Source organism: Geotrypetes seraphini, chromosome 11, assembly GCF_902459505.1.
Source record: "Geotrypetes seraphini chromosome 11, aGeoSer1.1, whole genome shotgun sequence".
In the NCBI taxonomy this organism is placed as follows: domain Eukaryota; kingdom Metazoa; phylum Chordata; class Amphibia; order Gymnophiona; family Dermophiidae; genus Geotrypetes; species Geotrypetes seraphini.
The window spans coordinates 107,081,706-107,106,986 of record NC_047094.1 but is presented as its reverse complement, the minus strand read 5'-3'; the positions used below and the strand labels follow the sequence as shown (position 1 = coordinate 107,106,986).

At 45.4% G+C, this 25,281-nt stretch overlaps 1 protein-coding gene across 4 annotated transcripts in view; it reads right to left on the bottom strand.

The window, feature by feature from the left end:
* Nucleotides 1–345: 345 nt before the first annotated feature.
* The window catches only part of ZFP64 (ZFP64 zinc finger protein), a 39,081-nt gene continuing 14,145 nt past the window's right edge, over nt 346–25,281 (bottom strand). For all 4 annotated transcript variants that reach the window (XM_033914331.1, XM_033914333.1, XM_033914334.1 and 1 more), the window contains 2 exons: nt 14,115–14,366; nt 346–1,666 (listed from right to left, as the gene is read on the bottom strand). In XM_033914331.1, coding sequence (XP_033770222.1) covers nt 375–1,666; nt 14,115–14,366 — 1,544 coding nt within the window. In that variant the 3' untranslated portion in view covers nt 346–374. The remainder of the gene's footprint in view (nt 1,667–14,114; nt 14,367–25,281) is intronic.

Sequence of the window (25,281 nt, the reverse complement as noted above, 5' to 3'; positions counted from 1 at the left end):
AATTTTAGGTATTTTTTTGGGTTCATTTCAAAATCTGTTGTAACAAGTTTCTTTTTTTGTGTGTGCGTATTAAAAGTTTACAAAAGTCACAAATCAGTTGCACAGGCATTAATTCATAAGTTTAAGCAAGCACAATTGATCTTGCAAGCATGAAAACGTTTAAGGGCCTTAAACAAATTGACAGCATGCTAAGTGCACATCCTTATTGTCTCTGTTTAGCAGAGACTTATAACTACTGAAAGCATCCAGAGATCATTACTGACAGGAGACAACTGGCAAAAACAAGCCTCTACTGAAGTCAGTTGATTTACCCCACCGCTTAATATGATACTAGCCACTGTAATGTAAAGAAAAGACTTTTGTTTATTTTTAAATTAATCTGGTATGGAGTCCGCAGGGCACAGCAAAGTGGACTGCACTTCATCTCGAATGATAGACCAGGCCAGTTTAGGGACTTCTGCATGAGATGAGGCAGAAAAAATGGGAGGGGGCACTGAACTTGATGTGGATACAGTAATATTTCCTCCTCCGTCGCTAACCACAGTCACTTCTGTGGCTCCCTCCTGTATTAACGCACTAAGGCCATCCAGGCTAGAGCAGCTGATCCCCGTGTTAGAGATGAGCATCTGGCTTCCCACAGACTTGACGCCTGGGACTGCAGCGGGAGTGGAAATGAGGGTCTGGTGCAGAGAACCGCTAACAGTTTGGTCAGTGGTGGCGAGAAGAACAGTTTGCTGCTCAACCGAATTTGCCTCTTGCTGAGATCCCACGGGCTGAGCCGACGCCACCAACCCAACCTGCCGCAGAATTTCCAGCTGGTTGCTGGAAGCCATGCCCTGCTGATTTGCGCTCACCAAACCGGAGGGCAGCGGATTCAATGGTACGTTAGCCTGGGACACCCGGTGACCCACAATGACCTTGATGATACTTTCACTGTAGGACGTATCCTGCCTGGACTGAAGTGGGACTTCAAGATGTCCGACATCGACAGCATTATTAGACTCCCTACTGGGATCCATCTGAAGCTGTAAAACAGTCAGTTCCGAATTTTTAGCATCCTGGCACCCGTTGTGCTGCTTTCTGTGGCTCCGCAGCGAGTCTTCTCTGACAAACGAGGCGTCGCACGAGTCGCAATTAAATGCTTTCTTAGCCTCCAGCTTGGCAGCTTGGCGAGAGGTGGCCGGTTTCGGTAGGTCAACATCTTTCTTCTCGGGCGTCAGGTTCTTGGCTTTCACCTTGTCCTGGTGGGTCTTTTTCGTGTGCGTGGTCAGGTTGCTCCGCTGTTTGGTATCAAAATCGCAGAACTGGCACTTGAAAGGCCGCTCAACGGAGTGGATTCTCTCGTGCACCTTCAGAGCTGCCTTACTGGAGCAGGAATAGCTACAGTCCAGGCACTTTACCGGCTGCTCGGGCTGGTGGGATCGCACGTGCAGCCTCAGGCTCGTCTTGTTCCCGCACCGGAAGTTGCACTCCGGGCACTGCACTGTGTTTTCTGAGCCGTGCTTGATGCGCACGTGGGATTTCAGGTTGCCCTTCATGGCACAGTGGAACTCGCAGTACTCACACTTGTACGGTTTCTCGCCCGAATGCACACGCGCGTGTCTCTTCAGGTCGGAGTTGATTTTGAACTTGGCAGTACAGAGCTGACAGTGAAAAGGCGCATCCCCTGTTGACAAGATATTTCTTGAATTAGACCAGTTCACAAACACACCTAGAGGGCAGCACAGGACACAACATGCCATAGGGCTCATTTCCTTTCATTTCCCTAAAATGCTCTGAATTGCTCCCTCGAAACATGTCAAAACAATTATTCAGCATAAACCCATTAAGAAAATCAGTGGATAATCAGCTCCAATGCTCTATGGCACAAAATAATTGGTTTCAACTTTATTCTGTCACACAGACACAGGTCGGATACAATTTTTCTCAAACCCTTTCCCTAAACTGATACATCCAGGAAGAAAACAATTCCATTAGTCAAAGGTGCCCCATTAATATGAAGACAGCTGCTGAAAGATTAGGTTTTCACCTTTGATAATCTGGAGGATTCCGCATGCTAGGCCCAGTTTTCAGTTTCTGCAAGCAATCCGTTCGATCCCCTGCTGCAATCCGGGAGTTGCAGAAATCCAAATACTTTTCTGAGCACATGCTCCTCTCACCTCAGAGAGAGAGTTAGAACCCCCTGTAGTTCACTCCCAAAGCCAAGCAACTTACCTGAACAAATCCATGACAAGGAAGGGGGTACTGGGGAAGCTCCCCCAGCAATATAAACAATTTGTGAACTAGTCTGCTCTGCAAAACAAGAAAACAGGCAATGAACAGGCACAAGGCATGGATTGCTTGCAGAAATTGAAAACTAGACCTAGCGCAGTGACGAAGTAAGGGCCCCAGGCGGTCTATAATGAGTACATTGTTTTGCTTTTACTTGATTATCGTTCAGTAGTGTATTATATCTATTCAATGCCTGTACAATAACAAGAAATAAATGACTAAATACTGTATACCTACTTTTGGCCCAAACATTGCCCACAGTTGGGTGTACAGGGCAGCTGTGTGTGGATATTAATAAATTAACGAGGTGTCAACAATCAATTAATTGGAGTTAATTGGCATCAGTTTAGACCTGCACACACATCTGACGTAGTCATTATTCTATAAATTTCATAATGTGTAACTCAAAAGGGGGGATGGGGAACGGGTGGGTGAGGGGCATTCTCAGAAATTAGGTGCAATGTTATGAAATACTTGGATTTTTGTACCCAACTGTCATCAGTTAGGGACGAGGATTTACACCAGGTTTCAGCAGGCGTTAACTCCTCACCCCAAAAAAGTTGGGTGTGGGAATCCATTTTATAAAAGGCACACGGCATAAATGGTCTTTTATAGAATACTAGTTTAGCATGGATCTTTCCAGAATCTAACTTTGGGTGCCATTTACTGAATCCCGCCCTGTGTCATCAACAGAAAAATAAAGACCCTCCCATAGTTGTGCAGTAGCGTGCCATGTTCCAAATTGTTCTAGAATGGGTGGATGTGATTAGTTGTGCAAGGGGAGAATTGCCAGGTGGTAACATTGGTACAAAAGCAAACTCAAGTACATGTGCATTTAGGTCGCAAGATGCACTTCTCTTGGCCAACTGCATGCCTTTCCGTGCACCAGTAAGTTTCTATATAAGTTTCAAGTTTTATTAATGCTTGATAAATCGCTTATTTAATTTCCTAAGCGATGTACAGTACAAATTAAAATATAACAACTAATAAAATAACAAATAAAGGACAAACTAAATAAGACTATACATGAGTCGGGAAGGGAAGAAGGAAAAAGTTACAATTTCTTTTAATGAGTTGAAAAACATAAAAGGGAAAATAACATAAGGGGGAATAGGACTTTAACATAGTAAGTTAAACAGTTAAGAGAAAAAAAAAAAATAAAAAATTTGGCTGATGAAAATCACAGATTAAAAGTGTCTTTGAAGAGATAAGTTTTTAGGGCTTTTTTAAAGGAGACAAGGTCTTTTTCGTTCCTAATAAATTGAGGAATGGAGTTCCAAAGAAAAGGTGCTATAACCGAAAACATATCCTGTCTTCTGGTTCCGATTATTTTCAAGGATGGAACTGTTAATAAATTATTGGAGGATGACCGAAGAGTTCGAACTGCGTTATATGGAGTAAGCATCCTGGTAATGAACTGTGGTTCCTTGTAGGTTAGGGCTTTGAAAACTAGAAGTAATATTTTAAATGTGTATCCCGGACTTCAACATATTGTAACTCGCTGACTGTCCAGCTCTCTTCCAAGTTTCCAAGTTTATTAAATATTTTTGATTTATCGCCTATTCAAAATTCAAGGCGATGTACAGTTAAATAAAAAAAAATTTTGGTAACATACTTACTATTATTAAATTAAACAGACGAATATCTAAAATACAAATATAACATTACATTTAAAGGGTATATCTACAAATTATGGTGAGACAAAAGGAAAATTATTTACTGGTTACATTCAGTATTAAAATCATTAATTCAATTTTAAAATCTTTAAATCGGGGAAAAACAGTAGGAAGGGAGACAAAGACAATTGACCTTTTAAAATTAAGAATGCGAAAAGAAAAATTAGTCATTAAAGGCATCTATAAATAGAAAACTTTTAAGTTCAGACTTAAATTTAGCTAAGTTTTTTTCCTGTCTTAGGTACAGTGGAAGATTGTTCCAAGATTGAGGGGCTGTTATGGAAAAGATTGTGTTACGCCTTGTGTTAATAACTTTTAGTGAAGGAATTACTAGTAGGTGCTGGTCTTGAGATCTAAGAGATCTAGAGGTAGTGTAAGGTATTAAAAGTCTAAATATAAAGGCTGGAGTTTTATGTTCTAAGGCTTTAAAGATGAGTAAACATTGTTTAAATATTATTCGATGTGCTACCGGAAGCCAGTGTGAACCGCCTAGAAGTCTCAAGACTATGGCGGTATAGAAGAATAAAGTTATTATTATTTCCAAAATTCAGAGAAGAAAATGCAGATAGGACTGTCCACATCACTAAAATAAAAGTCTGAAATAGGAAAATGTCTACGAGATGCAGCTTCTGCTAGACTTGGCATGCTTTGTACTGACATCCTTCTTACTGTACTTTACAAGTGGTAATAATAAGTCTACGTGTCTATGGGCCCAACTGGCTCACCAGGTATTCACTTGAGAGTTATGGTTTTGATTTAGCATAACTGAATGGGTCCGGTCTCATAATTTGGTTCCAACGGTGCCCTATGAAGTTTTCTATAAATCTCTCCCTGTTCTTGCTTCCAGGTGTACCAAAGAAGGATCACCAAGGACACAGAGCACAAGGAGAGAGAAAGAAGAGAGATTTATAGAGACTGTTACTTTTGGGAAAAGTGGCAGAGGAAGAGATTTATTGGAGAATCGCTAGTGGAACGAACACAGTGAGGTCTTAAAAGCGCAGTCTGTCAGCCAGTAACAGATGCATCCAAAGAATCACTGGCCCTGAGTTCATGTAAGTGGGGGGTCACCTCAGACTAAGTGAATTTGTTGGCGTGGCCAGTAGGGGGGAAGCAGGCAATTCTGAAATATTTTGCTCTAGGTGGGACTCTTATGGGATGCCCTGTCTTAAACCAAGCTGAGACTACTGACCACTCTGCAGCTGCAAAATTAATACTCCCAGACAGTGGTGTAGCAAGGGTGAGAGGTGCCCCCCCTCCTGCCTCCTTCCATCCCCCCCCCTTCCCTACCCTGTACCTCTTTTAATATCCCTGGCCTGAGCAACATCACCAACTTGCTGCCCCCGTCGGCTCTCCCTCCAACATCACTTCCTAGGTGCGGGACCCGGAAGTGACATCAGAGGGAGAGCCGACACAGATTGGAGGTTGCTGTTCACACCAGTGAAGAAATAGAGGTATGAGGGGGGGGGACTTAAATCCCTCACCAACTTTTCCGGTGCCTAAGTTTTTACATAGGCGGTGTGGTTCTGTAAATGGTGCCTAAGCATAATTGACACGCGGCTGGTGCCATTTTTCTAGACGCTGACTGATTTAGGCGTCACTTACACAATACGGGCCTTAGGACCCCTTTTACAAAGCTGCGGTAGCCTATTGGCTTCAGTGTGTTTATTGCAGCTTTGTAAAAGGGACTCTTAAGTTTTAGCGTCCTTTATTGAATTGATCCTCATGGATAAGCAGCATAAAATCTGTTTTACTACTTGGGTTCTAGCTAGGTACTTGGGACCTGGGTTGACCACTGTTGGAAACAGGATACTAGGCTTATATGAGCTGAGTATAGGAAAATCAAGCCATTGTGACATCACTGATGAGGTTGGCTCTTAGGCATTGGTGGAATGAGGCATTATGACATCACAATCTCAGCTCTGGAATGTTGCTACTCTTTGGGTTTCTGCCAGGTACTTGTGACCTGGGTTGGCCAGTGTTGGAAACAGGATACTAGGCTTGATGGACCTTCGGTCTGTCCCAGGAACTGAAGGCATTTGTGCGGTGGGGGGAGTGGTTAAGGAGCGGGGGCGGGGGAGCAAAGGATGGATACAGGTGCCCTCACCAAGACAGCACCCGAGGCGGACTGCCACCCCTCCTTACTATGCCACTGCTCCCAGGAGTGTTTCTGAGGGTGGGGCTGGACAGAGTTTGGGTTTAAGAGGATACCACAGAACAGGGTAAATACACGAGTATTTTCAGTGGCATAATTTTTAAACAAGTATGCACATACTTACCCTTTTGAAAACTGGAACAACTTATGCATATATCAGACGGAGAAATTATGTGGCCTATTATAAACTTTTATTAACTTTTAATTTTGAATGAGCATAAAATGGCAGGTTATAGATTTTAATCTGCAGCGAACAGCACATAACCAACATGGCAGCACTCAAAAACAGTCTGATGTGCTCTAATGACTATATTACCCAGATATACGAGAGTAGAAGGACAGTTTAGAGATTAGAACAGCAGAATGAGAGCCAGGGAAAGCAGGGGTCAAATCCAATTTCTCATTAATGTTTGTTTTGATTTTTGGCAAGTCACACCACCCTCCACTGACTCAGCTACAACGTTTTAGATCAGAAACCCACTTGGACAGGGAAATAACTTGCGTATCTGACTATAAAGTCACACTGAGCTTGGATCTGGATATGACATGTAATTAAAAGTGAGATCCAAATCTATGCAGTAACAAGGTTTCATTATTTAAGGAGAAAAAAAAATAAAAATAACAACAAAAAATTTCATCCATGCTCACATCTTTCCCTATTTAAGTTTCAGTATATTAAATATATCATATGCAGTGGATGTGTGATAAGAACATAAGAATTGCCATACTGAGACAGACCGAAGGTCCATCAAGTCCATTATCCTGTTTCTAACACTGGCCAACCCAGTTCACAAGTACCTGGCAGAAACCCAAAGAATAGCAACATTCCAGAGCTGAGATTATGATGTCATAATGCCTCACTCTGCCAATGCTTAAGAGCCAACCTCAATAGTGATGTCACAATGGCTTGATTGTCCTATACTCAGCTCACATAAGAACATAAGAATTGCTGTACTGGGACAGACCGAAGGTCCATCAAGCCTAGTATCCTGTTTCCAACAGTGGCCAACCCAGGTCCCAAGTACCTAGCTAGAACCCAAGTAGTAAAACAGATTTTATGCTGCTTATCCATGAGGATCAATTCAATAAAGGACGCTAAAACTTAAGAGTCCCTTTTACAAAGCCGCGATAAACGCAGCTTTGTAAAAGGGGGTCCTAAGGCCCGGATTGTGTAAGTGACGCCTAAATCAGCCAGCGTCTAGAAAAATGGCACCAGCCATGTGTCAGTCATGCTTAGGCGCCATTTATAGAACCACACCGCCTATGTAAAAACTTAGGCACCGGAAAAGTAGGTGAGGGATTTAAAGGTCTACATTTCAGGAGACTAAGTTTTTGGAGAATCGCACTTATAGCGGTGCTTAATAATAATAATAATTTTATTTTTGTATACCGCCACACCACATAGTTCTAGGCGGTTCACATGCAGAAGAACTGTACAATCAGTTAGTGAATTGCAACTGACTTCAAAATACATTAAAATCATACTAAAAAGAACAATTTAAAATATCAGTTTACAATTTACCAATCAAGATTGAAACATCAGTTTACAAATTTATCAGTTTTCAACAGTTTTCTAAAAGGCATATAAGAATAAGCCTGATAAGTAATGGTACATAGCCATGAACTCATTTTGCCTGCCTGAAACGCAAATAGTTTGTCAAAAAATCTCTTATATCGGCAAGATTTTATGGTTGGATAAACAAAGAGATAGTGACCTCAAGTGATCCTGTTCAAAATATGAGGACAGGTAAATAGGAGCCAGACCAAACAAGGCCTTAAAACAAATACAACCAAACTTAAACCGTACTCTTGCCTCAACAGGCAACTAATGCAACTGTTGATAAAATGGAGCGAAAACCAAAAAAACTCTGTGGAGTGACTATGTTCCTAAATGGACTTTATTTGAAAGTGTCAAAGTTCCAAAGGTACACTGAAATCATCCACATAAAAATAAATCATCCACATAAGAGCCTTACAGGACCTAGTCTGCTAGGGATACAGGACCCAACATGGTCCGCGTTTCGACAAAAAGTCTTCTTCAGGGGTCCCTGGGGGTCCTATAAAGGTGAGTACGTGGGAAACAATTGTGTGGTGAACCGGAAGTGAGACACTGCTTGCATTTGCAATGGACTAGGTCCTTTAAGGCTCTTATGTGGATGATTTATTTTTATGTGGATGGAATTATTTTATGTGGATGATTTCAGTGTACCTTTGGAACTTTGACACTTTCAAATAAAGTCCATTTAGGAACATCGTCACTCCACAGAGGTTTTTTGGTTTTCTCTGGATTTTCTTCTTTGTGGATATTTCGGGGTCAATTCCTTTTGTTTTTTGATAAAATGGAGCACATGGTCATGTTTTCTCAGGCCAAAAATCAAACGAACCACTGCCCACTTAGGCATTAGGTGCTACGTGATAAGTGCTTACTTTTTATAGAGTCGGCTAGATGTCTATCGCCCAATTCATTTTTCAATTATTAAGGCTATTGAGGGGATTTTACCTCTTTTACTAAACCGCAGTAGATGTTTCTACCATGGCCCAGAGCATTAAATGCTCTGACGCTCATAGAAATTCTATAAGCGTCAGAACATTTAGCAATCTGGGTCACAGTAGAAACCTCTACTGTGGTTTAGTTCAAGGGGAGGGGGGGTTAAGTTAGGCACCCTTTAGAGAATCTGGCCCTAAGATCCCGATTCTCTAAATGGCCCTTTAGGGCGTGGCTAACGCTGGAAGTGGCATTAGGAAGTGGGCGTGGCTAACACTGGAAGTGGCATTGGGCGGCCTAAAGCACCTAAGGAGGCGCGATTCACGTCATAGGTAGGCCCCAGAAATGTGGGCCAGGAAAATCCTGGCCTACATTTCCAGCGCCTACCTTTGGCAGTGGCACGATTCTGTACCATCAGCACCGTCGTGTGATTGACATGTGATCAGCAGCTGCCATCAATGGCGGTGTTACAGAATCCAGGCCTAAGTGTCTAAAATTTAGGCACTTGGCCAGCATTCTACAATGGTGTGCTTGTGCAATAAATCTGTTATAGAATACTAGTATAATACACAGTAATGTGCCCGACTTTAGGTGTGATCACTTATGCCATGTCCATTCCTCCTAAGTGCACTTACCCACGTAACTGCCAATTTACCCTAATTTTGGTGCTTAACTATCGCTATCTTCTGTTTTTTATACTTAACAAGGCACAGTATATAGAATTACTTCTAAAACTAAACTAAAGCTTAACTTTGTATGCCGAGTCATCATTCTGAGAAGGCTCGACTCGGTTTACAGCAATTAAATAAGCAGGGAATGATTTACAAATGATAAATAGAAGATAATAGCAAAATTTCAAAAGAATTAATTTTCAAAATGTTTGGCAAATAGAGTAGTTTTTAAAGATTTACGGAAAAATTGAAACGAACTGGAACTCCTTTAAAAAAAAAAAAGGAGGGAGATCATTCTAGAGTTGGAAGAATTTAAAGACCAAAGATTGACTGAAGATCTTGAATTCTTTAATCCCTTTTTTAGAAGGAAGGGAGAGTTTAAATCAAGCAAAGGAGAATCGGTAAACGTTCCAAAATAAAGGAATAAGAGGACTAAAGGTACCATGTAGAATTTTAAAAGAAATACAAGTATGGCTGGAAAATTCTGCATTTCCTGCAGCAAAAGGAGGGACCTTAAATTACTTTTTAAATTTGTGGCTTTTTTGTCCTTTTAGAGTATTTAAAGTGTCCTTTCCTATATTATTAACCTGGTTTTATAGTTTCTGCTTATCCTTCAGTAATCTAATTTCTTGGTGTCTATACGTGTATCCATGTGATACTCAGCCTTCAAGATTTTAATTGTGTTCCAACCTTCTGGATTTTTGGAGGACATAGGATGAAAAAAACATTATTACAGGGAAAACACAAGCTGCAAGCATTGCTGAAAAGTTTGTATGATGGCAGGTATATTTTTTTTCATAATTTTTTTTTTTTTGCTGACAAGCATTTGGAACTGTTACTGCATTTCGCTTGACCTTTGAAGAGAAAGATGGATTGTGGCAGCTTAGGAAGCAAAATTCTAGTTATCACCTTGATGTGCCCTAAAACAAGAGATTAATAAGGACTTGGGTGGAAAGGGCGGGGGTAGAGGGAGAAAGCTACGGGCATCTTCTTTTTTAACCTTTAAGATATGTGCATCCTTGGTTCATGCAGGGCTGTGTGGTGCTCAATAAAAAATTAAAAAAAATCTTTGTCTGCTGTGATGATAGTCAGGCTCTTAGATACCAGTAATGGGTCTGGAGCCACTTATGTATCTACAAAAAAAATAATAATAAAGACAGAAGTCCAAGAGAGAAAAAACTGAACATTAAAAAAATTCAGATGGTCTAAGATGTGACAACTACCACTCTGGGACAGAGATTTTGAAGCAGCCTTCTTTTCTGGTAGGCTCGAATCCTGGCCTTTCAAATCCATGTCTGGTATTATCAGCACAATAAAAATATGAAAATTCACCTTATTGTTAGACCATATGCTTGTCAACAGATAATGTATATTCACAGAGGATATCCTGAAAAACAGACTTGCCTGTGGGTACAAAGGGCTGAAGATTAAAACAAAAGAGAAAAAAATTTGGATTGTACTGCGGTTAGCAGGCAAGATGTGCAAGAGCCCTTAGGAGAGGATGAGATTATGACTAATGGTGTTGCTGGACTTATAAAAGAACTGGCCACTTGGTGGACCACGAGACTGACTTAGCCCGGAATGTCTTACATTAAGATGTTAATAGAGTGGGGATGGAAATGTACACGTCAACCAGAGATAAAATGAGTAAATAGGTATTTATTAATTGAAAAGTTAATAAAACAGTCTTTTATCAGGTATTGAGTCTAATCTTTGTTACAGATCTAACACGGTCCAAGTTTTGGCATTAATGCCTGCCTCAAGGGTGCAAGAAACACCCAGCAGGTGGCAGTCTTTTAGGTACACCATCAGTAGCGCTCCGTCAAATGCGCACCGACAAGTGCGCGCATAAAGGGAGCAGGAGTTTTGGGGCAATCTTAAAATTGAGACCATGTCGGCATCCCCCGAACGAGAGTGCGATTGTAGTGTGGAGGGTTTCACCCCCCATCATAGTGGAACAGCCGGGCTTAGGGAGAAGAGCGCAAGAAGTGTACTGAGTTTCCCCCCCATGCCCCCCCCTCAACAGGAGCATGAGGAGTTGTAAGTGTAGTGGGGGGGTTCCCCCCTACCACATCCCCCTCAGAGCACAAACAGGAAGGCCTGCATACCCCCATCAGAGCGCAAACGGGAAGGCCTGATAGTGATAGGCCATTTGTCCTGAGCGCATATGTCGGGGTGTGATTGTTGGCGCGCCAATGTCCGGCGCGCTTTTGATGGGTCACCATCCTATCGATGGTAAGATTGAGAATGCCTTCCATAATTATTCAGGAGCAAGGCTATAAAAATAAAATCCCTCCTGGGACAAATCGTTGATTCAAAAACTCTATGTCAGAGTGTCTGAAAAGGGCCGACACAGAGTTTTTGAACCAACGATTTGTCCCAGGAGGGATTTTATTTTTCTGGCACTGCTCCTGAAAAATTGTATAAGGCATTCTCAATCTTATCATCGATAATATAAGACTGCCACCTACTGGATGTTTCTTGCACTCCTGAGGCACCCCTGCGACAAAGATTGGACTCAATATCTGCTAAAAGACTGTTTTATTAACTTTTCAATTAATAGATACCTATTTATTCATTTTATCTCTGGTTCTCGTATACCGTTCCACCTCCCACTCTTTTATGGGCTCCTTTTTCTAAGGTGCGCTAGCATTTTTAGCGCATGCAGGAAATTACCGCGCGCTATGCTTCTAGAACTAACGCCAGCTCAATGCTGGCGTTAAGGTCTAGCACACACTATTCCGCGCTTTAAAGCCCTAGCGCACCTTAGTAAAAGGAGCCCTATGTGTTGGTTCCACGCGGGGGGTTTTATTTTTCACCCTGTCTTCTGTTGGATATTTTTACATTCAGATGGACCATTTGTGCTAGCAAATCAGACCTGGTAGGAAATGCAACAGCGGAAATGTCACCAGAACGTGTTGCCAGGGAAGCACTTTGTGGAGTCTTACAGCCTGATCCGTAATAGCTGCAAACAAGGCTGGGTTTCCGAAAAGCTACAATGAATATCTGCATACAGCGAGTGTAGCTCAGGGGTTCTCAACCCGGTCCTTGGGAAGCACTCAGCCATTTGGGTTTTCAGGGTACCCACAATAAATAAACACGGGACAGATTTGCATACAATGAAGGCAGTACATGCAAATTTATCTTATATGATGAGGTTGGCTCTGGAGCGCTGTTGAGTGAGGCATTATGACATCACAATCTCAACTCTGAAATGTTGCTCTCATTGAGGTTCCAGAATCTTGCTATTCTTTTGAGATTCTTTAAGGAATGTTGCTACTCCTTGGATTTTGGCCAGGTATTAGTGACCTGGATTGGTCACCGTGAGAACGGGCTACGGGCTTTATGGACCATTGGTAAGACCCAGTAAGGCTATTCTTATGTTCTTACAGTATATTCATTATGGATATCTTGAAAACCAGACTGCTTTAGCGTGTCCTGAGGGCTGGGTTGAGAACCCCCTCCTCTAGTATATCTAGAAACTGCATCTGTTGATACCTCTTGTGGACAAGAGAAGACCCCCCTCAATATGAAATCACTTTTATAAAAATGATATACAGTACTCCCCCAATATTCGCGGGGGTTCCTGAATCCTGAAAAACCGCAAATACGGTTTTTCATGGGGGAGACTGAAAAGGGCAGGAGAGAGCAGCCGGAGCGCCGGCGAGTGCAGGAAATCACTTGCGGTATGCTCCGACCGCCTCTTCCTGCACTAAGTCGGGCCTTATCCAATCAGGAGCAGCGTGTCAAAGCAGCTCCTGATTGGATAAGGCCTGACTTAGTGCAGGAAGAGGCGGTCGGAGCATACCGCAAGTGATTTCCTGCACTCGCCGGCACTCCGGCTGCTCTATCCTTGTCGGCGGTTCGCGGTCAGAAAATACCATGAATGACCAGGACCGCAAACCGCGAACGACTGGGGAAACACTGTATTCCAATTTCAATTTTCTAAACTCAGTAATTTCCTCTGTATAGAGCTGCACTGTGAGGATACTATTTACTCTCTGTCAGGTGATGTCATTCTGCATATTTGACACTTGGTAGAGATGGCTGAAACCTCAAGTACTAGCCCACCAATATGCAGTGAAAAGAAGGAAAAGACAGGACAATTAGATCATATACAAAAAGTCTGCCTAGTAGAGGCATAGTAGTAAGCTAGCACTGCCCAAATTATACCCACTCAGGGCGTGCCACTTCTAAGTACATTTCTTTTTTAACACAGTACACTTTCTGCAGCCACAGAAATGAGTTTTGGCAGTGTGTACAAGATGTAGACGTGCCCAGATTCATGCTCCAGCATTTCCAGACAGGCTGGTTCGGTCCTGGATTTGCCACCCTGCATATAGAGTCGTACAGCTGTATTGCTTTGCATCCAACAGGGGTAACACCAGGACTAGATCAGCCCAACCTGGGAAAAATCAGAGTCAGCTTTGAAGCCCTAGTTAAAAAAATATGCCATTCTCTATAACAGTGTTCCACAAACGTTTCTGACACCGCGGCACATTAAACTCGGTGCCGCGGCTGGAGGGCACCCGGAAGTGCATGGAGGCACTCCAGCTGCGGCCCTGCGCCTATTTCTACGCCGGTAGGGGTTACTGACGGAGGACAGGTGCGGGGGAAGGAGGAGAGACGCCGGCGCCGGCTGACAGCCTGCAGGACGTGCCTCTCGTCGCGAGAGGCATGTCCTGTAAGCTGGCAGCTCTCCTCCCCGCCGGCGTCTCGCAGCACACCTGGAATCTGCCGCGGCACGCTAGTTTGCGATACACTGCTCTCTATAACGTCTGGATTTGTTTTCTTGATAGAGTACAGCGAAACATATATTGGCGTATTTCAGGTCTGAAGTTTTTTTGGCACAGACCTACCGGTGTGGGAGCGCAGGTGCACCGTCAACTGGCTGGAATTGCGGCTGGCATAGGGACAGATCTGGCACTTGAAAGGCCTCTCGTTGGAGTGGATGCGCTGGTGCTTGTTCAGACTGCTGCTGTCCACTGCCGCATACTCGCAGTCCTTGCACTTGTACGGCTTCTCTCCTGTGTGGGAGCGCATGTGCATCTTCAACTTGTCTTTCCGGCTGAAGCACTTACCACAGAGATCACACTTGTACGGTTTATCTCCTGCAGGGGAAAAATATTTTTTAAAAAACCATCAATGTTTTGTAGTCATGATGCTGGCGATAGTCTAATTCAGGGTCCCACAAACTTCCTCGAGCTGTGGCACGCTAAAAGATCGTGGCCGCAGCTCGAGGCACCCGGAAGTGCGAGGGCATCACGGTGATGACATCACGCACATGCACGACATCCGCACGTGTGCAGACGGGCCATGAGACACCAGTGGGGGGGGGGGTTTGTGCCGGCAGGGAATACGGCTGGAGAGAAGGAGAGGCGCCAGTGCCGGCTGATTGCCTACAGGACGCACCTCTCGCCGCGCGAGGCACGTCCTGTTGGCAGTCAGCCAGCGCCGGCACCTCTCCGCCTCCCGTGTGTCGCGGCACACCTGAAATCTCAGGAGGCACACAGTTTGCCATACACTGGTCTGAATGAAACCAGGATCTTCAGTTTCTGCGAAAACCAAATCTGCAACCAAGATTGGCTGCATGTTTTCAGTAGAAAATGCAGCTGAAAATGAAACTGCCCCCCTGGATCTAGACCTGAAGGTAGCTCCCCACTTCCTATGCTGGTTCCATTTTCAAGATGGCTGTTGAGAGCTCCCACGGCAGTCTCGTGAGACTGCCACTGAAAGTCCTGGAAGCCATTTTCTGAGTTGAGCCTGAGAAGGAGCAAGTGTGGATGCTGCTAGACCCACTACTTACCAACAAAAAGATAGGGCTGTCACCAGGGAGGTGGGGGGGGGGGGGTTAGGGCTCAGGAGGGAGCCCTACAAGGAGGCGATGCCACTGGTGGGCTGGTCTTCTCCCTGGGGAAGGGCTGAGAGTGACTGGAGTTGGGGAGGAAGAGTTTCAGTTTCGGCCAAAATTGCGTCGGCATTTTTGGCTGAAACCTGAATTCAAATTTCAGACTGTTTTGGTGCTGAATTCAAAACTGAAATCAAATTTGGTCAACATTTAATGCTTATGCCTGGAAGATGGGGGTTGTACAGTTCCCAGAAAAAAATTCCCAAAGGACCAGAATAAGAAGAATATTGATCCTTAACCTACACCTATACTCTCTTCTGAAGGGGTTCAAATGCTTGTCAATTACAGGTATAAAGTGGAGAAAAAGACCTCAGCACACAAAGCGCAATGTTCAATTCAAGCACAAGACTGAAGTAGTCAAACAAGCACACCTTAATCATAGGCCAAAAAACTCCACTTTTTCTTAAAACAACCTTATCGTAAGAGAGTCATTTGAACCCCCTACATCAGCAAATAAGGTCAAAAAAGAACTCTCAAATATCAGCAAATAAGGTCAAAAAAGAACTCTCAAATATTTTGGTGTGGCAAATAATCATTCAAAAAACAATTGAAGCAGAATTGGTTGATAACTGAAGAATCTCTAAACACTTTAGCAAGATGGTATTCATAGCTGATCATACAAAAACATCAAAAAATTGGAGAAGAAAACCAAAAAGCACAAAAAAAGAAAAATATAGAAATATTTCTACAAAAAACAAAGTACTTAACTGTCCAACATAGTCTTCTTCATCCAACAATATCTGTCCTGCCACTATTCTATAAACTTTGGTGTGCAACCGACACCGTACTTTAGGTAAGAACATAAGAATAGCCTTACTGGGTCAAACCAATGGTCCATAAAGTCCATTCTCACAGGGGCCAATCCAGGTCACTAGTACCTGGCCAAAACCCAAGGAGTAACAACATTCCATACTACTGATCCAGGGCAAGCAGTGGCTTCCCCCATGTCTTTCTCAATAACAGACTATGGACTTTTCCTCCAGGAACTTGTCCAAACCTTTCTTAAAACCAGCTACGCTATCCGCTCTTACCACATCCTCTGGCAACGTGTTCCAGAGCTTAACTATTCTCTTGAGTGAAAAAAAAATTTCCTCCTATTGGTTTTAAAAGTATTTCCCTGTAACTTCATCGCGTGTCCCCCTAGTCTTTGTAATTTTTCACAGAGTGAAAAATCGATCCACTTCTACCTGTTCTACTCCACTCAGGATTTTGTAGACTTCAATCATATCTCCCCAGCCATCTCTTTTCCAAGCTGAAGAGCCCTAACTATTATAGAATTGGTATGTACAGTTCCCTCAGTACTTTACAAAAGGATCCGCTGAAGGCAGAAAAGCATCAGTTTAAGAAAATAAGAGCACCATAACATTACATTATCATTTGTATTCTGCCAAAGCCCTTACGAGCTCATGGCGAATCACAGTAAATTAACTACTGTAAATGGACCCAGTTAAACATAGTGCAATTCCAGTAAATTCCTTTAAATACAATAAAAACAGATCATAATCTAATTTTAAGATAAAAATGTTTTTAAAAGCTTCCTAAAAACCGTATCTTGAACTTCTGATCTAATTAAATACGGTAAACCATTCCAGATTAGAGGTACCTGATAATAAAAAGATGCATTCTATTAAATGACCTAATTTGTTTTGGGGAGGGAAATTGAAGGTAAAACTGCTTCCTCAAAATGTGTCCTTATCTATCTGCTAATAAAGAGACTAATTCCAGCAGATATGGTGGTCCTTGGCCATATAGAATATCAAAAAACGTCACACAAAACTTAAAATTTATCCTTGCGTATATTGGCAACCAATGTCATTTGATGATATAGCACAGTTACTTACCGTAACAGGTGTTATCCAGGGACAGCAGGCAGATATTCTTAACGTATGGGTGACGTCACCGACGGAGCCCCGGTACGGAAACTTTTAACTAGAAAGTTCTAGTTGACCGCACCGCGCATGCGCGGGTGCCTTCCCACTCGACGGAGGAGAGCGTGGTCCCCAGTTAAGATAAGCCAGCTAAGAAGCCAACCCGGGGAGGAGGGCGGGTCCTAAGAATATCTGCCTGCTGTCCCTGGATAACACCTGTTACAGTAAGTAACTGTGCTTTATCCCAGGACAAGCAGGCAGCATATTCTTAATGTATGGGTGACCTCCAAGCTAACAGAGGGGGAGGAGGGATGGTTGGCCATTAGGAAAATAAATTTTGTAACACAGATTGGCCGAAGAGTCCATCCTGTCTGGAGAAGGCATCCAGACAATAGTGAGTAGTGAACGTGTGAACTGAGGACCAAGTGGCAGCCTTGCAGATTTCCTCAATGGGCGTGGAACGGAGGAAAGCCACGGAAGCAGCCATAGCTCTGACTCTGTGGGCCGTGACAGCACCTTCCAGTGAGAGACCGGCCCGAGCATAACAGAAGGCAATGCAGGCAGCAAGCCAGTTAGAAAGCGTCCGTTTAGAGACAGGGCGACCTAAACGGTTAGGGTCGAAAGATAGAAAGAGCTGAGGGGATGAGCGGTGAGCCCTGGTGCGATCAAGATAGTAAGCAAGGGCACGCTTACAGTCCAGCGTATGCAGCGCCTGTTCCCCAGGATGAGAGTGGGGTTTGGGAAAAAAGACAGGCAAAACAATGGACTGGTTGAGGTGAAAGTCCGAGACCACCTTGGGAAGGAATTTAGGATGGGTACGCAGAACCACCTTGTCATGGTGAAAAACAGTGAAAGGTGGGTCGGCAACCAGTGCATGCAGCTCACTAACCCTCCTGGCAGAGGTGATGGCAATGAGGAAAAGCACCTTCCATGTCAGAAATTTGAGTGAAGTAGTGGCAAGAGGCTCAAACGGAGGTTTCATGAGGGCTGACAAAACCACATTCAGGTCCCAGACGACTGGAGGAGGCTTCAGAGGTGGTTTGACATTGAAGAGGCCTCTCATGAACCGGGAAACCAGGGGATGAGCCGTAAGAGGTTTTCCGAGGATAGGCTCATGGAACGCAGTGATGGCACTGAGGTGGACTCTGATGGAGGTAGACTTGAGGCCAGCGTCGGACAGAGAGAGCAAATAGTCCAGTACAGTTTCCACCGCCAATGAGGTGGGATCGTGGTGATGCAGTAGACACCAAGAGGAGAACCTGGTCCACTTCTGATGGTAACATTGGAGGGTGGCCGGTTTCCTGGAGGCATCCAAAATGCGACGGACAGGCTGAGACAGATTCTGTGGAGAGGTCAGCCCGAGAGAAACCAAGCTGTCAGGTGGAGCGAGGACAGATTGGGATGTAGTAGAGACTGATGCTGCTGCGTAAGTAGAGTAGGAAACACAGGAAGAGGAATGGGCTCCCTGGAGCTGAGCTGGAGCAGGAGAGAGAACCAGTGTTGGCGAGGCCACCGAAGAGCGATGAGAATCATGGTGGCATTGTCTCTGCGGAGTTTGAACAACGTCCGCAACATCAGAGGAAGTGGAGGGAAGGCATAGAGAAACCGACCCTTCCAGTTGAGCAGGAACGCATCCGGGGCCAGACGATGAGGAGAGTAGAGTCTGGAACAGAAAAGGGGCAGTTGATGGTTGTGAGGAGCTGCAAAGAGGTCCACCTGAGGAGTGCCCCACCGATCAAAGATGGAGTGGAGTGTGGTCGGATCCAGAGTCCACTCGTGAGGTTGAAGGATGCGGCTGAGATTGTCGGCCAGGGAGTTCTGTTCGCCCTGGATGTAGACAGCCTTGAGGAAGAGATTGCGGGCCGTGGCCCAGGTCCAGATGCGGATGGCCTCCTGACAGAGGAGGGGAGAACCGGCGCCGCCTTGCTTGTTTATGTAATACATGGCGACTTGGTTGTCTGTGCACAGGAGAAGAACCTGAGGGTAGAGAAGGTGTTGGAAAGCTTTGAGTGCATAGAACATGGCCCTGAGTTCCAGGAAGTTGATATGATGTTGACATTCCTGAGGGATCCAGAGACCCTGTGTGCGAAGTTCTCCCAGGTGGGCTCCCCATGCGTAGGGGGAGGCATCCGTGGTGATGACCATGGAGTGAGGGGGTAGATGAAAAAGCAGACCCCTGGAAAGATTGGAGGAGTTCAACCACCATTGAAGAGATCGCTGAAGAGATGATGTCACACAGATGGGATGAGAAAGAAGGTCCGTGGTCTGAGACCATTGGTTGGCTAGAGCCCACTGAGGTGTTCTGAGGTGGAGTCGTGCCAGAGGGAGCACATGGACCGTGGAAGCCATGTGGCCCAGGAGGACCATCATCTGCCGAGCAGGGATGGAGTGATAAAGGAGCACCTGGCGGCAAAGATGGAGCAGGGTCTGTTGACGGTCGGAGGGGAGAAACGCCCTCATCAGAGTGGTGTCGAGAACTGCTCCAATGAACTGAAGTCACTGTGTGGGAAGCAGATGCGACTTGGGGTAGTTGATCTCGAACCCCAGAAGATGGAGGAAAGAGATGGTGTGTTGAGTGGCTTGTAGCACAAGCGGAGACGTAGGTACTTTCACCAACCAATCGTCCAAGTAGGGGAACACCTGGAGGTTGTGAGACCTGAGGAAGGCCGCCACCACAATAAGGCACTTGGTGAACACCCTGGGCGATGATGCTAGGCCAAAGGGTAGCACTTTATACTGGTAGTGATGGTGCTGTATCTGAAACCGGAGGTAGCGACGTGAAGTCTGATTGATTGGAATGTGAGTGTAGGCCTCCTTGAGGTCTAGGGAACATAGCCAGTCGTGTTGAGAGAGAAGAGGGTAAAGCGTGGCAAGGGAGAGCATTCTGAACTTTTCCTTGACCAGACACTTGTTGAGGTCCCTGAGATCGAGGATGGGACGTAGGTCTCCTGTCTTCTTGGGTACCAGGAAGTAGCGGGAGTAGAATCCCTGACCCCTTTGGTCTTGGGGGACTTCTTCGATGGCATTGAGAAGAAGGAGGAATTGAACCTCCTTGAGAAGGAGGAGGGTTTGAGAGGAGTGAGAAGCAGACTCTACGGGAGGATTGTCTGGTGGAAGAGTCTGGAAGTTAAGAGAGTAGACGTGGCGAATGATGGTAAGGACCCACTGGTCTGACGTGATGACCTCCCAACGGCTGAGAAAAAGTTGCAGGCGTCCTCCGATAGGTTGAGGAAGAGGTAACGCTGGTGAGAGACTGGCTATGCCCTGGAGAAAGGAGTCAAAAGGGCTGAGAAGGTTTTGACTGAGGGAGAGGCTTGGCAGGTTGATGAGATTGGGAGCGAGCCTGAGTTTGCTGTTGCTGACGAGGTCGGCGAGGTTGTTGCGGAGGTGGATGAAGAGGTCTGGCTGAGAATCTGCGTTGGTATAAAGACTGCTGTCTATAGGGGCGAACAGGCGGAGTCTTCTTCTTCGGTTTGATGAGAGTATCCCACCTGGTCTCGTGAGCAGAGAGTTTCTGGGTGGTGGAGTCTAGGGACTCTCCAAAAAGTTCATCACCAAGACAAGGTGCGTTAGCCAGGCGGTCTTGGTGGTTAACGTCGAGGTCGGAAACTCTCAGCCAGGCCAGACGTCTCATGGCAACCGCCATGGCCGAAGCTCGAGAGGTGAGCTCGAAAGAATCATAAATAGAGCGCACCATGAATTTGCGGAGTTGGAGCAGACTGGAAATGTGTTGTTGGAAAAGAGGGACCTTACGTTCAGGAAGATACTTTTGTAATGAAGAGAGTTGTTGAACCAGATACTTCATGTAGAAGGAGAAGTGAAAGGTGTAATTATTGGCTCTGTTTGCAAGCACTGAATTTTGATAAAGGCGCTTGCCAAATTTATCCATCGTTTTGCCCTCTCTGCCAGGAGGGGTAGAAGCATAAATACTGGATCCCTGGGTTTTCTTCAAGGTGGATTCGACAAGAAGAGATTCATGGGGTAGTTGGGGTTTGTCAAACCCCGGGATAGGGATGACCCTGTAGAGACTATCCAGTTTTCTAGGGGCCCCCGGTACCGAGAGAGGGTTCTCCCAATTCTTGTAGAAAGTTTCCCGTAAGATGTCGTGGACGGGTAACTTTAGGAATTCTTTGGGGGGTTGCTCGAAGTCTAGGGCATCTAAGAAAGCCTGTGACTTCTTAAGAGTCAGATTCTAATGGGATAGAGAGAGCCGCTGACATTTCCCGAAGAAATTTGGTGAATGAGGATTGTTCAGGCTTGGAACCGGTATCGATTGTGGAGGGCTCCTCGTCGGTTGAAGAAGCCTCATCGTCGGTACCGGGTTGGGATTCTTCCCAGAGGTCCGGGTCCCTGACGTCGGTGTGTATAGGTAGTATGAAATCTTACTACTCCTTGGGTTTTAGCCAGGTACTAGTGACCTGGATTGGCCACCATGAGAACGGGCTACTGGGCTTGATGGACCAATGGTCTGACCCACTAAGGCTATTTTTATGTTCTTATGACTCCCGCTTGAGCAGTAGTGGCTCGTGGCCAGTAGGGGGTGATGTCTATGGGACAGTAATGTAATGGACGTCAGGACATGATGGTGCAGTATTTTGTGGAATTTTTCTACAAAAAGCGCCTGTTTTTCATATGATTCTGGGTAACTCTAGTTAGATACAAGCGGTGGTGTGGACGGTGGTGTGGATGGTTCTGCGTGGCGAGTCTTAGAGAGAGATTTGCCAGAACGCATGGAGACGGTACCGGGGGAAGAGGAGCGGTGCCGGTCTCGGTCGGCTTGGCGACGGTCCCGATGTCGGAGAGGATCGGCATCAGAGTGTAGTTGCACGAGAGGGTTGATGGGTTCCGCCGCGAGCACCGGCATGGACGTGTTTAATGGTACCGATGGAGTCGACTCCGGTGGTATGGTTCGAGGCTCGGGCCGGTCCGGTACCGGAAGGAGCGGGGCCAATATTGTTGGCAACAGGTGCTGTAGTTGTTGCTGTAGCTGCTCCTGTAATTGAGTTTGGAGTATGGCCGCAATGCGGTTGTCCAGAGGAGGCACCGGTACCGCTTTTTTCTTTTTCGGTACCATAGGTGCTGCTCTATGCCCCGGCGATGAGGAGGCCGATGACGAGGCACTCACCGAAATCGGGGCAGAGCGTTTACGGGGTCGGCTGGATGCCGGGAGGACCGGTGTCGCCGCCGTGGCAGGAGGGCGCTCAAGGGAAGTGGAAGGCTTCTTAGCCGGCTTACCTGACGCCATCGACCCCGAGGAAGGATCAGGCGGTGTGGAGGTAGTCGGTGCCGACTTTAGCGGCGCCGTCGATGGTGTGGCAGACTCCATGGCAGATCCGGTGTCAAAAAGGATGTTCTGCCGGATCTGCCTATTCTTTAACGTACGTTTTTAAGAGTAGCACAGCGGGTGCAGGTGTCAGCCCGATGCTCTGGACCCAGGCACTGTAAGCACCAATTGTGCGGGTCAGTGAGAGAGATCGGGCGTGCACACCGCTGGCACTTCTTAAAACCCGGCTGAGGGGCATGAATGGAAACACGGCCTCCGCAAAATCAAACCCGGAGGCCTGTATGTTGGCAACAGGCCCCGCCGGGGCCTGCCAGAAAAATAAAGGAAAAGACAAATTAAAGAATTTTTTTTTTTTTTTTTTTTAGACGAAAAAGAAACCTGAAGGGAAAAAAGCAAAAAAGGAAGAAAATTACGCGAGCGGGAAGGCAAAGTAGAAAATTTCAACAGCCATTGAAAGCACATGCGTCTTCTTCGCTCCGCGGAAACGAAGAAACTGGGGACCACGCTCTCCTCCGTCGAGTGGGAAGGCACCCGCGCATGTGCGGTGCGGTCAACTAGAACTTTCTAGTTAAAAGTGTCCGTACTGGGGCTCCGTCGGTGACGTCACCCATACGTTAAGAATATGCTGCCTGCTTGTCCTGGGATAAATGATGTAATTCTATCATATTTAGAGACCGAAAAGATCACCCTAATTGCAGGATTCTGTACTGTCTGTAGTCTTTTCAACAACCCCTTTGCACATCCCAAGTATACTATATTGCAATAATCCAGAGAAAATATAAATGATTGAACTATAATTGCAAACACTGCTGTGTCAAAATATTTATGTACTACCCACAATTTCCTTAAAAGGCAAAAAGCTTTATTACTAACCAATTTAATCTGCTGTTCTATTACCTAGCACCTTCTATGTATAAGTTGCAGCACTTTTAAATGTGTAGAACAAGAGTATACATTAAGAGGCCAATTCTATAAGCTGTGTTCCGACTGTAGGCAGCAGTAGGCATCCTACTGCTGTCTAACCAGCGAATTGGGACGCACGTTTTCTAAAAAAAACAAAAAACATCGAGGCAGGCCGCCTACATTGTAGGTATCTGTCATGGGCGCAGGGAGATGCCCAGGGATACTTAAACTTGCCCAAGGTGTGTGTGGTTTCTTCACACAATGTGTAATTAAACTCTGGAATTTGTTGCTGGAGAATGTGGTGAAATCAGTTAGCTTAGCGCGATTTAAAAAAGGTTTGGATAAATTCCTAAAAGAGACGACCCCCCACCCCCACACCTGTACGAAGAAAGTCTGGCAAGAGGGATGCTCACAACCTCTGGCTGGCAGGCTCTCCACTCAAAAATGGTGGGCCTTCCCTTTCCCGGTGTTTTCTGGGATGCACTGGGAAGGAGGCCTAAGACTCCCGTTGACCCAGCTGCCTAAGGCCCAGCCTATGGGAGAGGCCTTAGGCGTCTGAGCCAATCAGAGCCTTAGGTCCCTCCCTGGTGTATCCCAGAATGCATCCCTCCAGTCGGACTTTCTTCGTTCAGGTATGGGGGAGGAAGAGGTTATCGGGGTAGACTTAGGTGTGTCAAGGGTTTTTTTTAGCTTTAGGGGGATGTTAGGGGGGGAGTCAGGAGAGGTGGCGGCGGTTTCAGAGGGGGGGGACAGCAGGACGGAGTGGGCATCCCTCCTGCCTGGTGTACTTTGTGGGGGATTTCCTTTCTGTGATCAGTTGATGGCAATGTAATTCTCTAACCGGTGCTTACGACATGGATGCCAGGTAGAGAATCGGGCCAGTTAGGTTGGTATAGGCATCTGTCTGTTAGGGCAGACGCAATTCTGTATAGGATGCCGGTGTGCGATTCTTAGCAGCTGCTTAGGCGGCTGCTGAGACCGGCGTCATATACAGAATCTGCCCCTAAGGGCGCAATTATATCAAAGTTAGGCTAATCTAATCTAAACTAAAACTTAGATTTGTCATTTTAGTTTAGGTCATCACCAATTGGAGCTCCACTCGGTTATCAATAAGTGAAAATAATACAGAAAAGAACAGAAAAAGAAAAGTTAGGTGCCTACATTGGCTAGGCACGCAGATCTAGGGCCTACTTTAGGAATCATTTATATAATCAGGGACTAAGGGTGCAATTCTATAAAGTTCCACAAGGGGGCATGCTTAAATCCAACTCTGTGATGGTGATGAGGCCTTCTAACCTATTACAAAATACAGGCACAAAACTGCTTTGGTATGCCAAAACATAGGTGCAAACACTCAATGGCTGGTATAAGTTGCTGCACCGAGGAGTGCCATGCAGTGCACAACACAGCATTCTATAAGTTGCATGCATCATAGAGTGACATGTCCATGCTCTGACCACAGACATAGTCCACTTTGGGTCACACGTTACACAAATTGTATGCCAGTTTTACAGAATAGTGCCAAGCACTTACAGGCTTGAGCCAATTAATGGTGCCAATCCAACGCTTAAGTGCCACTTTGGTGTACAACTGGCATCGTACTTTAGGTATATTTTATAGAATTGCCTTTTATGAGTTATATGCACTGAATACATGTGTTAACTCATTAGAATAATCACAGATATGCACATATGACTTCACATGAACAGTGGAACGTTGTTTGGTTTGGGAGGGGGGTCCCAGGAGCTCCACCCTAGTCCCAGCAGAATCCTGCAGCAAGGCCCGTCACCAGCTCCTGACTCCACCCTCTACCTCCTCCTGGCATTGTATTTTAAATCTTCGGGGATATTTGGATGTCCAGCAGTTTGCCATTCTAAAATGGACATTCAGCTGGAAACGTCTAAGTTGAACTTAGAACGTTTTGGGATTTTTTTTTTTTTTTTTTCCAAAAATTCCCCCTATTGCCTTCATTATATGCAAATCTTTCTCATTGTGGACAGCCAGAAACCCAGACTGCCTGGGTGTATTCCAATGAGTGAGCAGAGAACCCAGTACATTTGCCA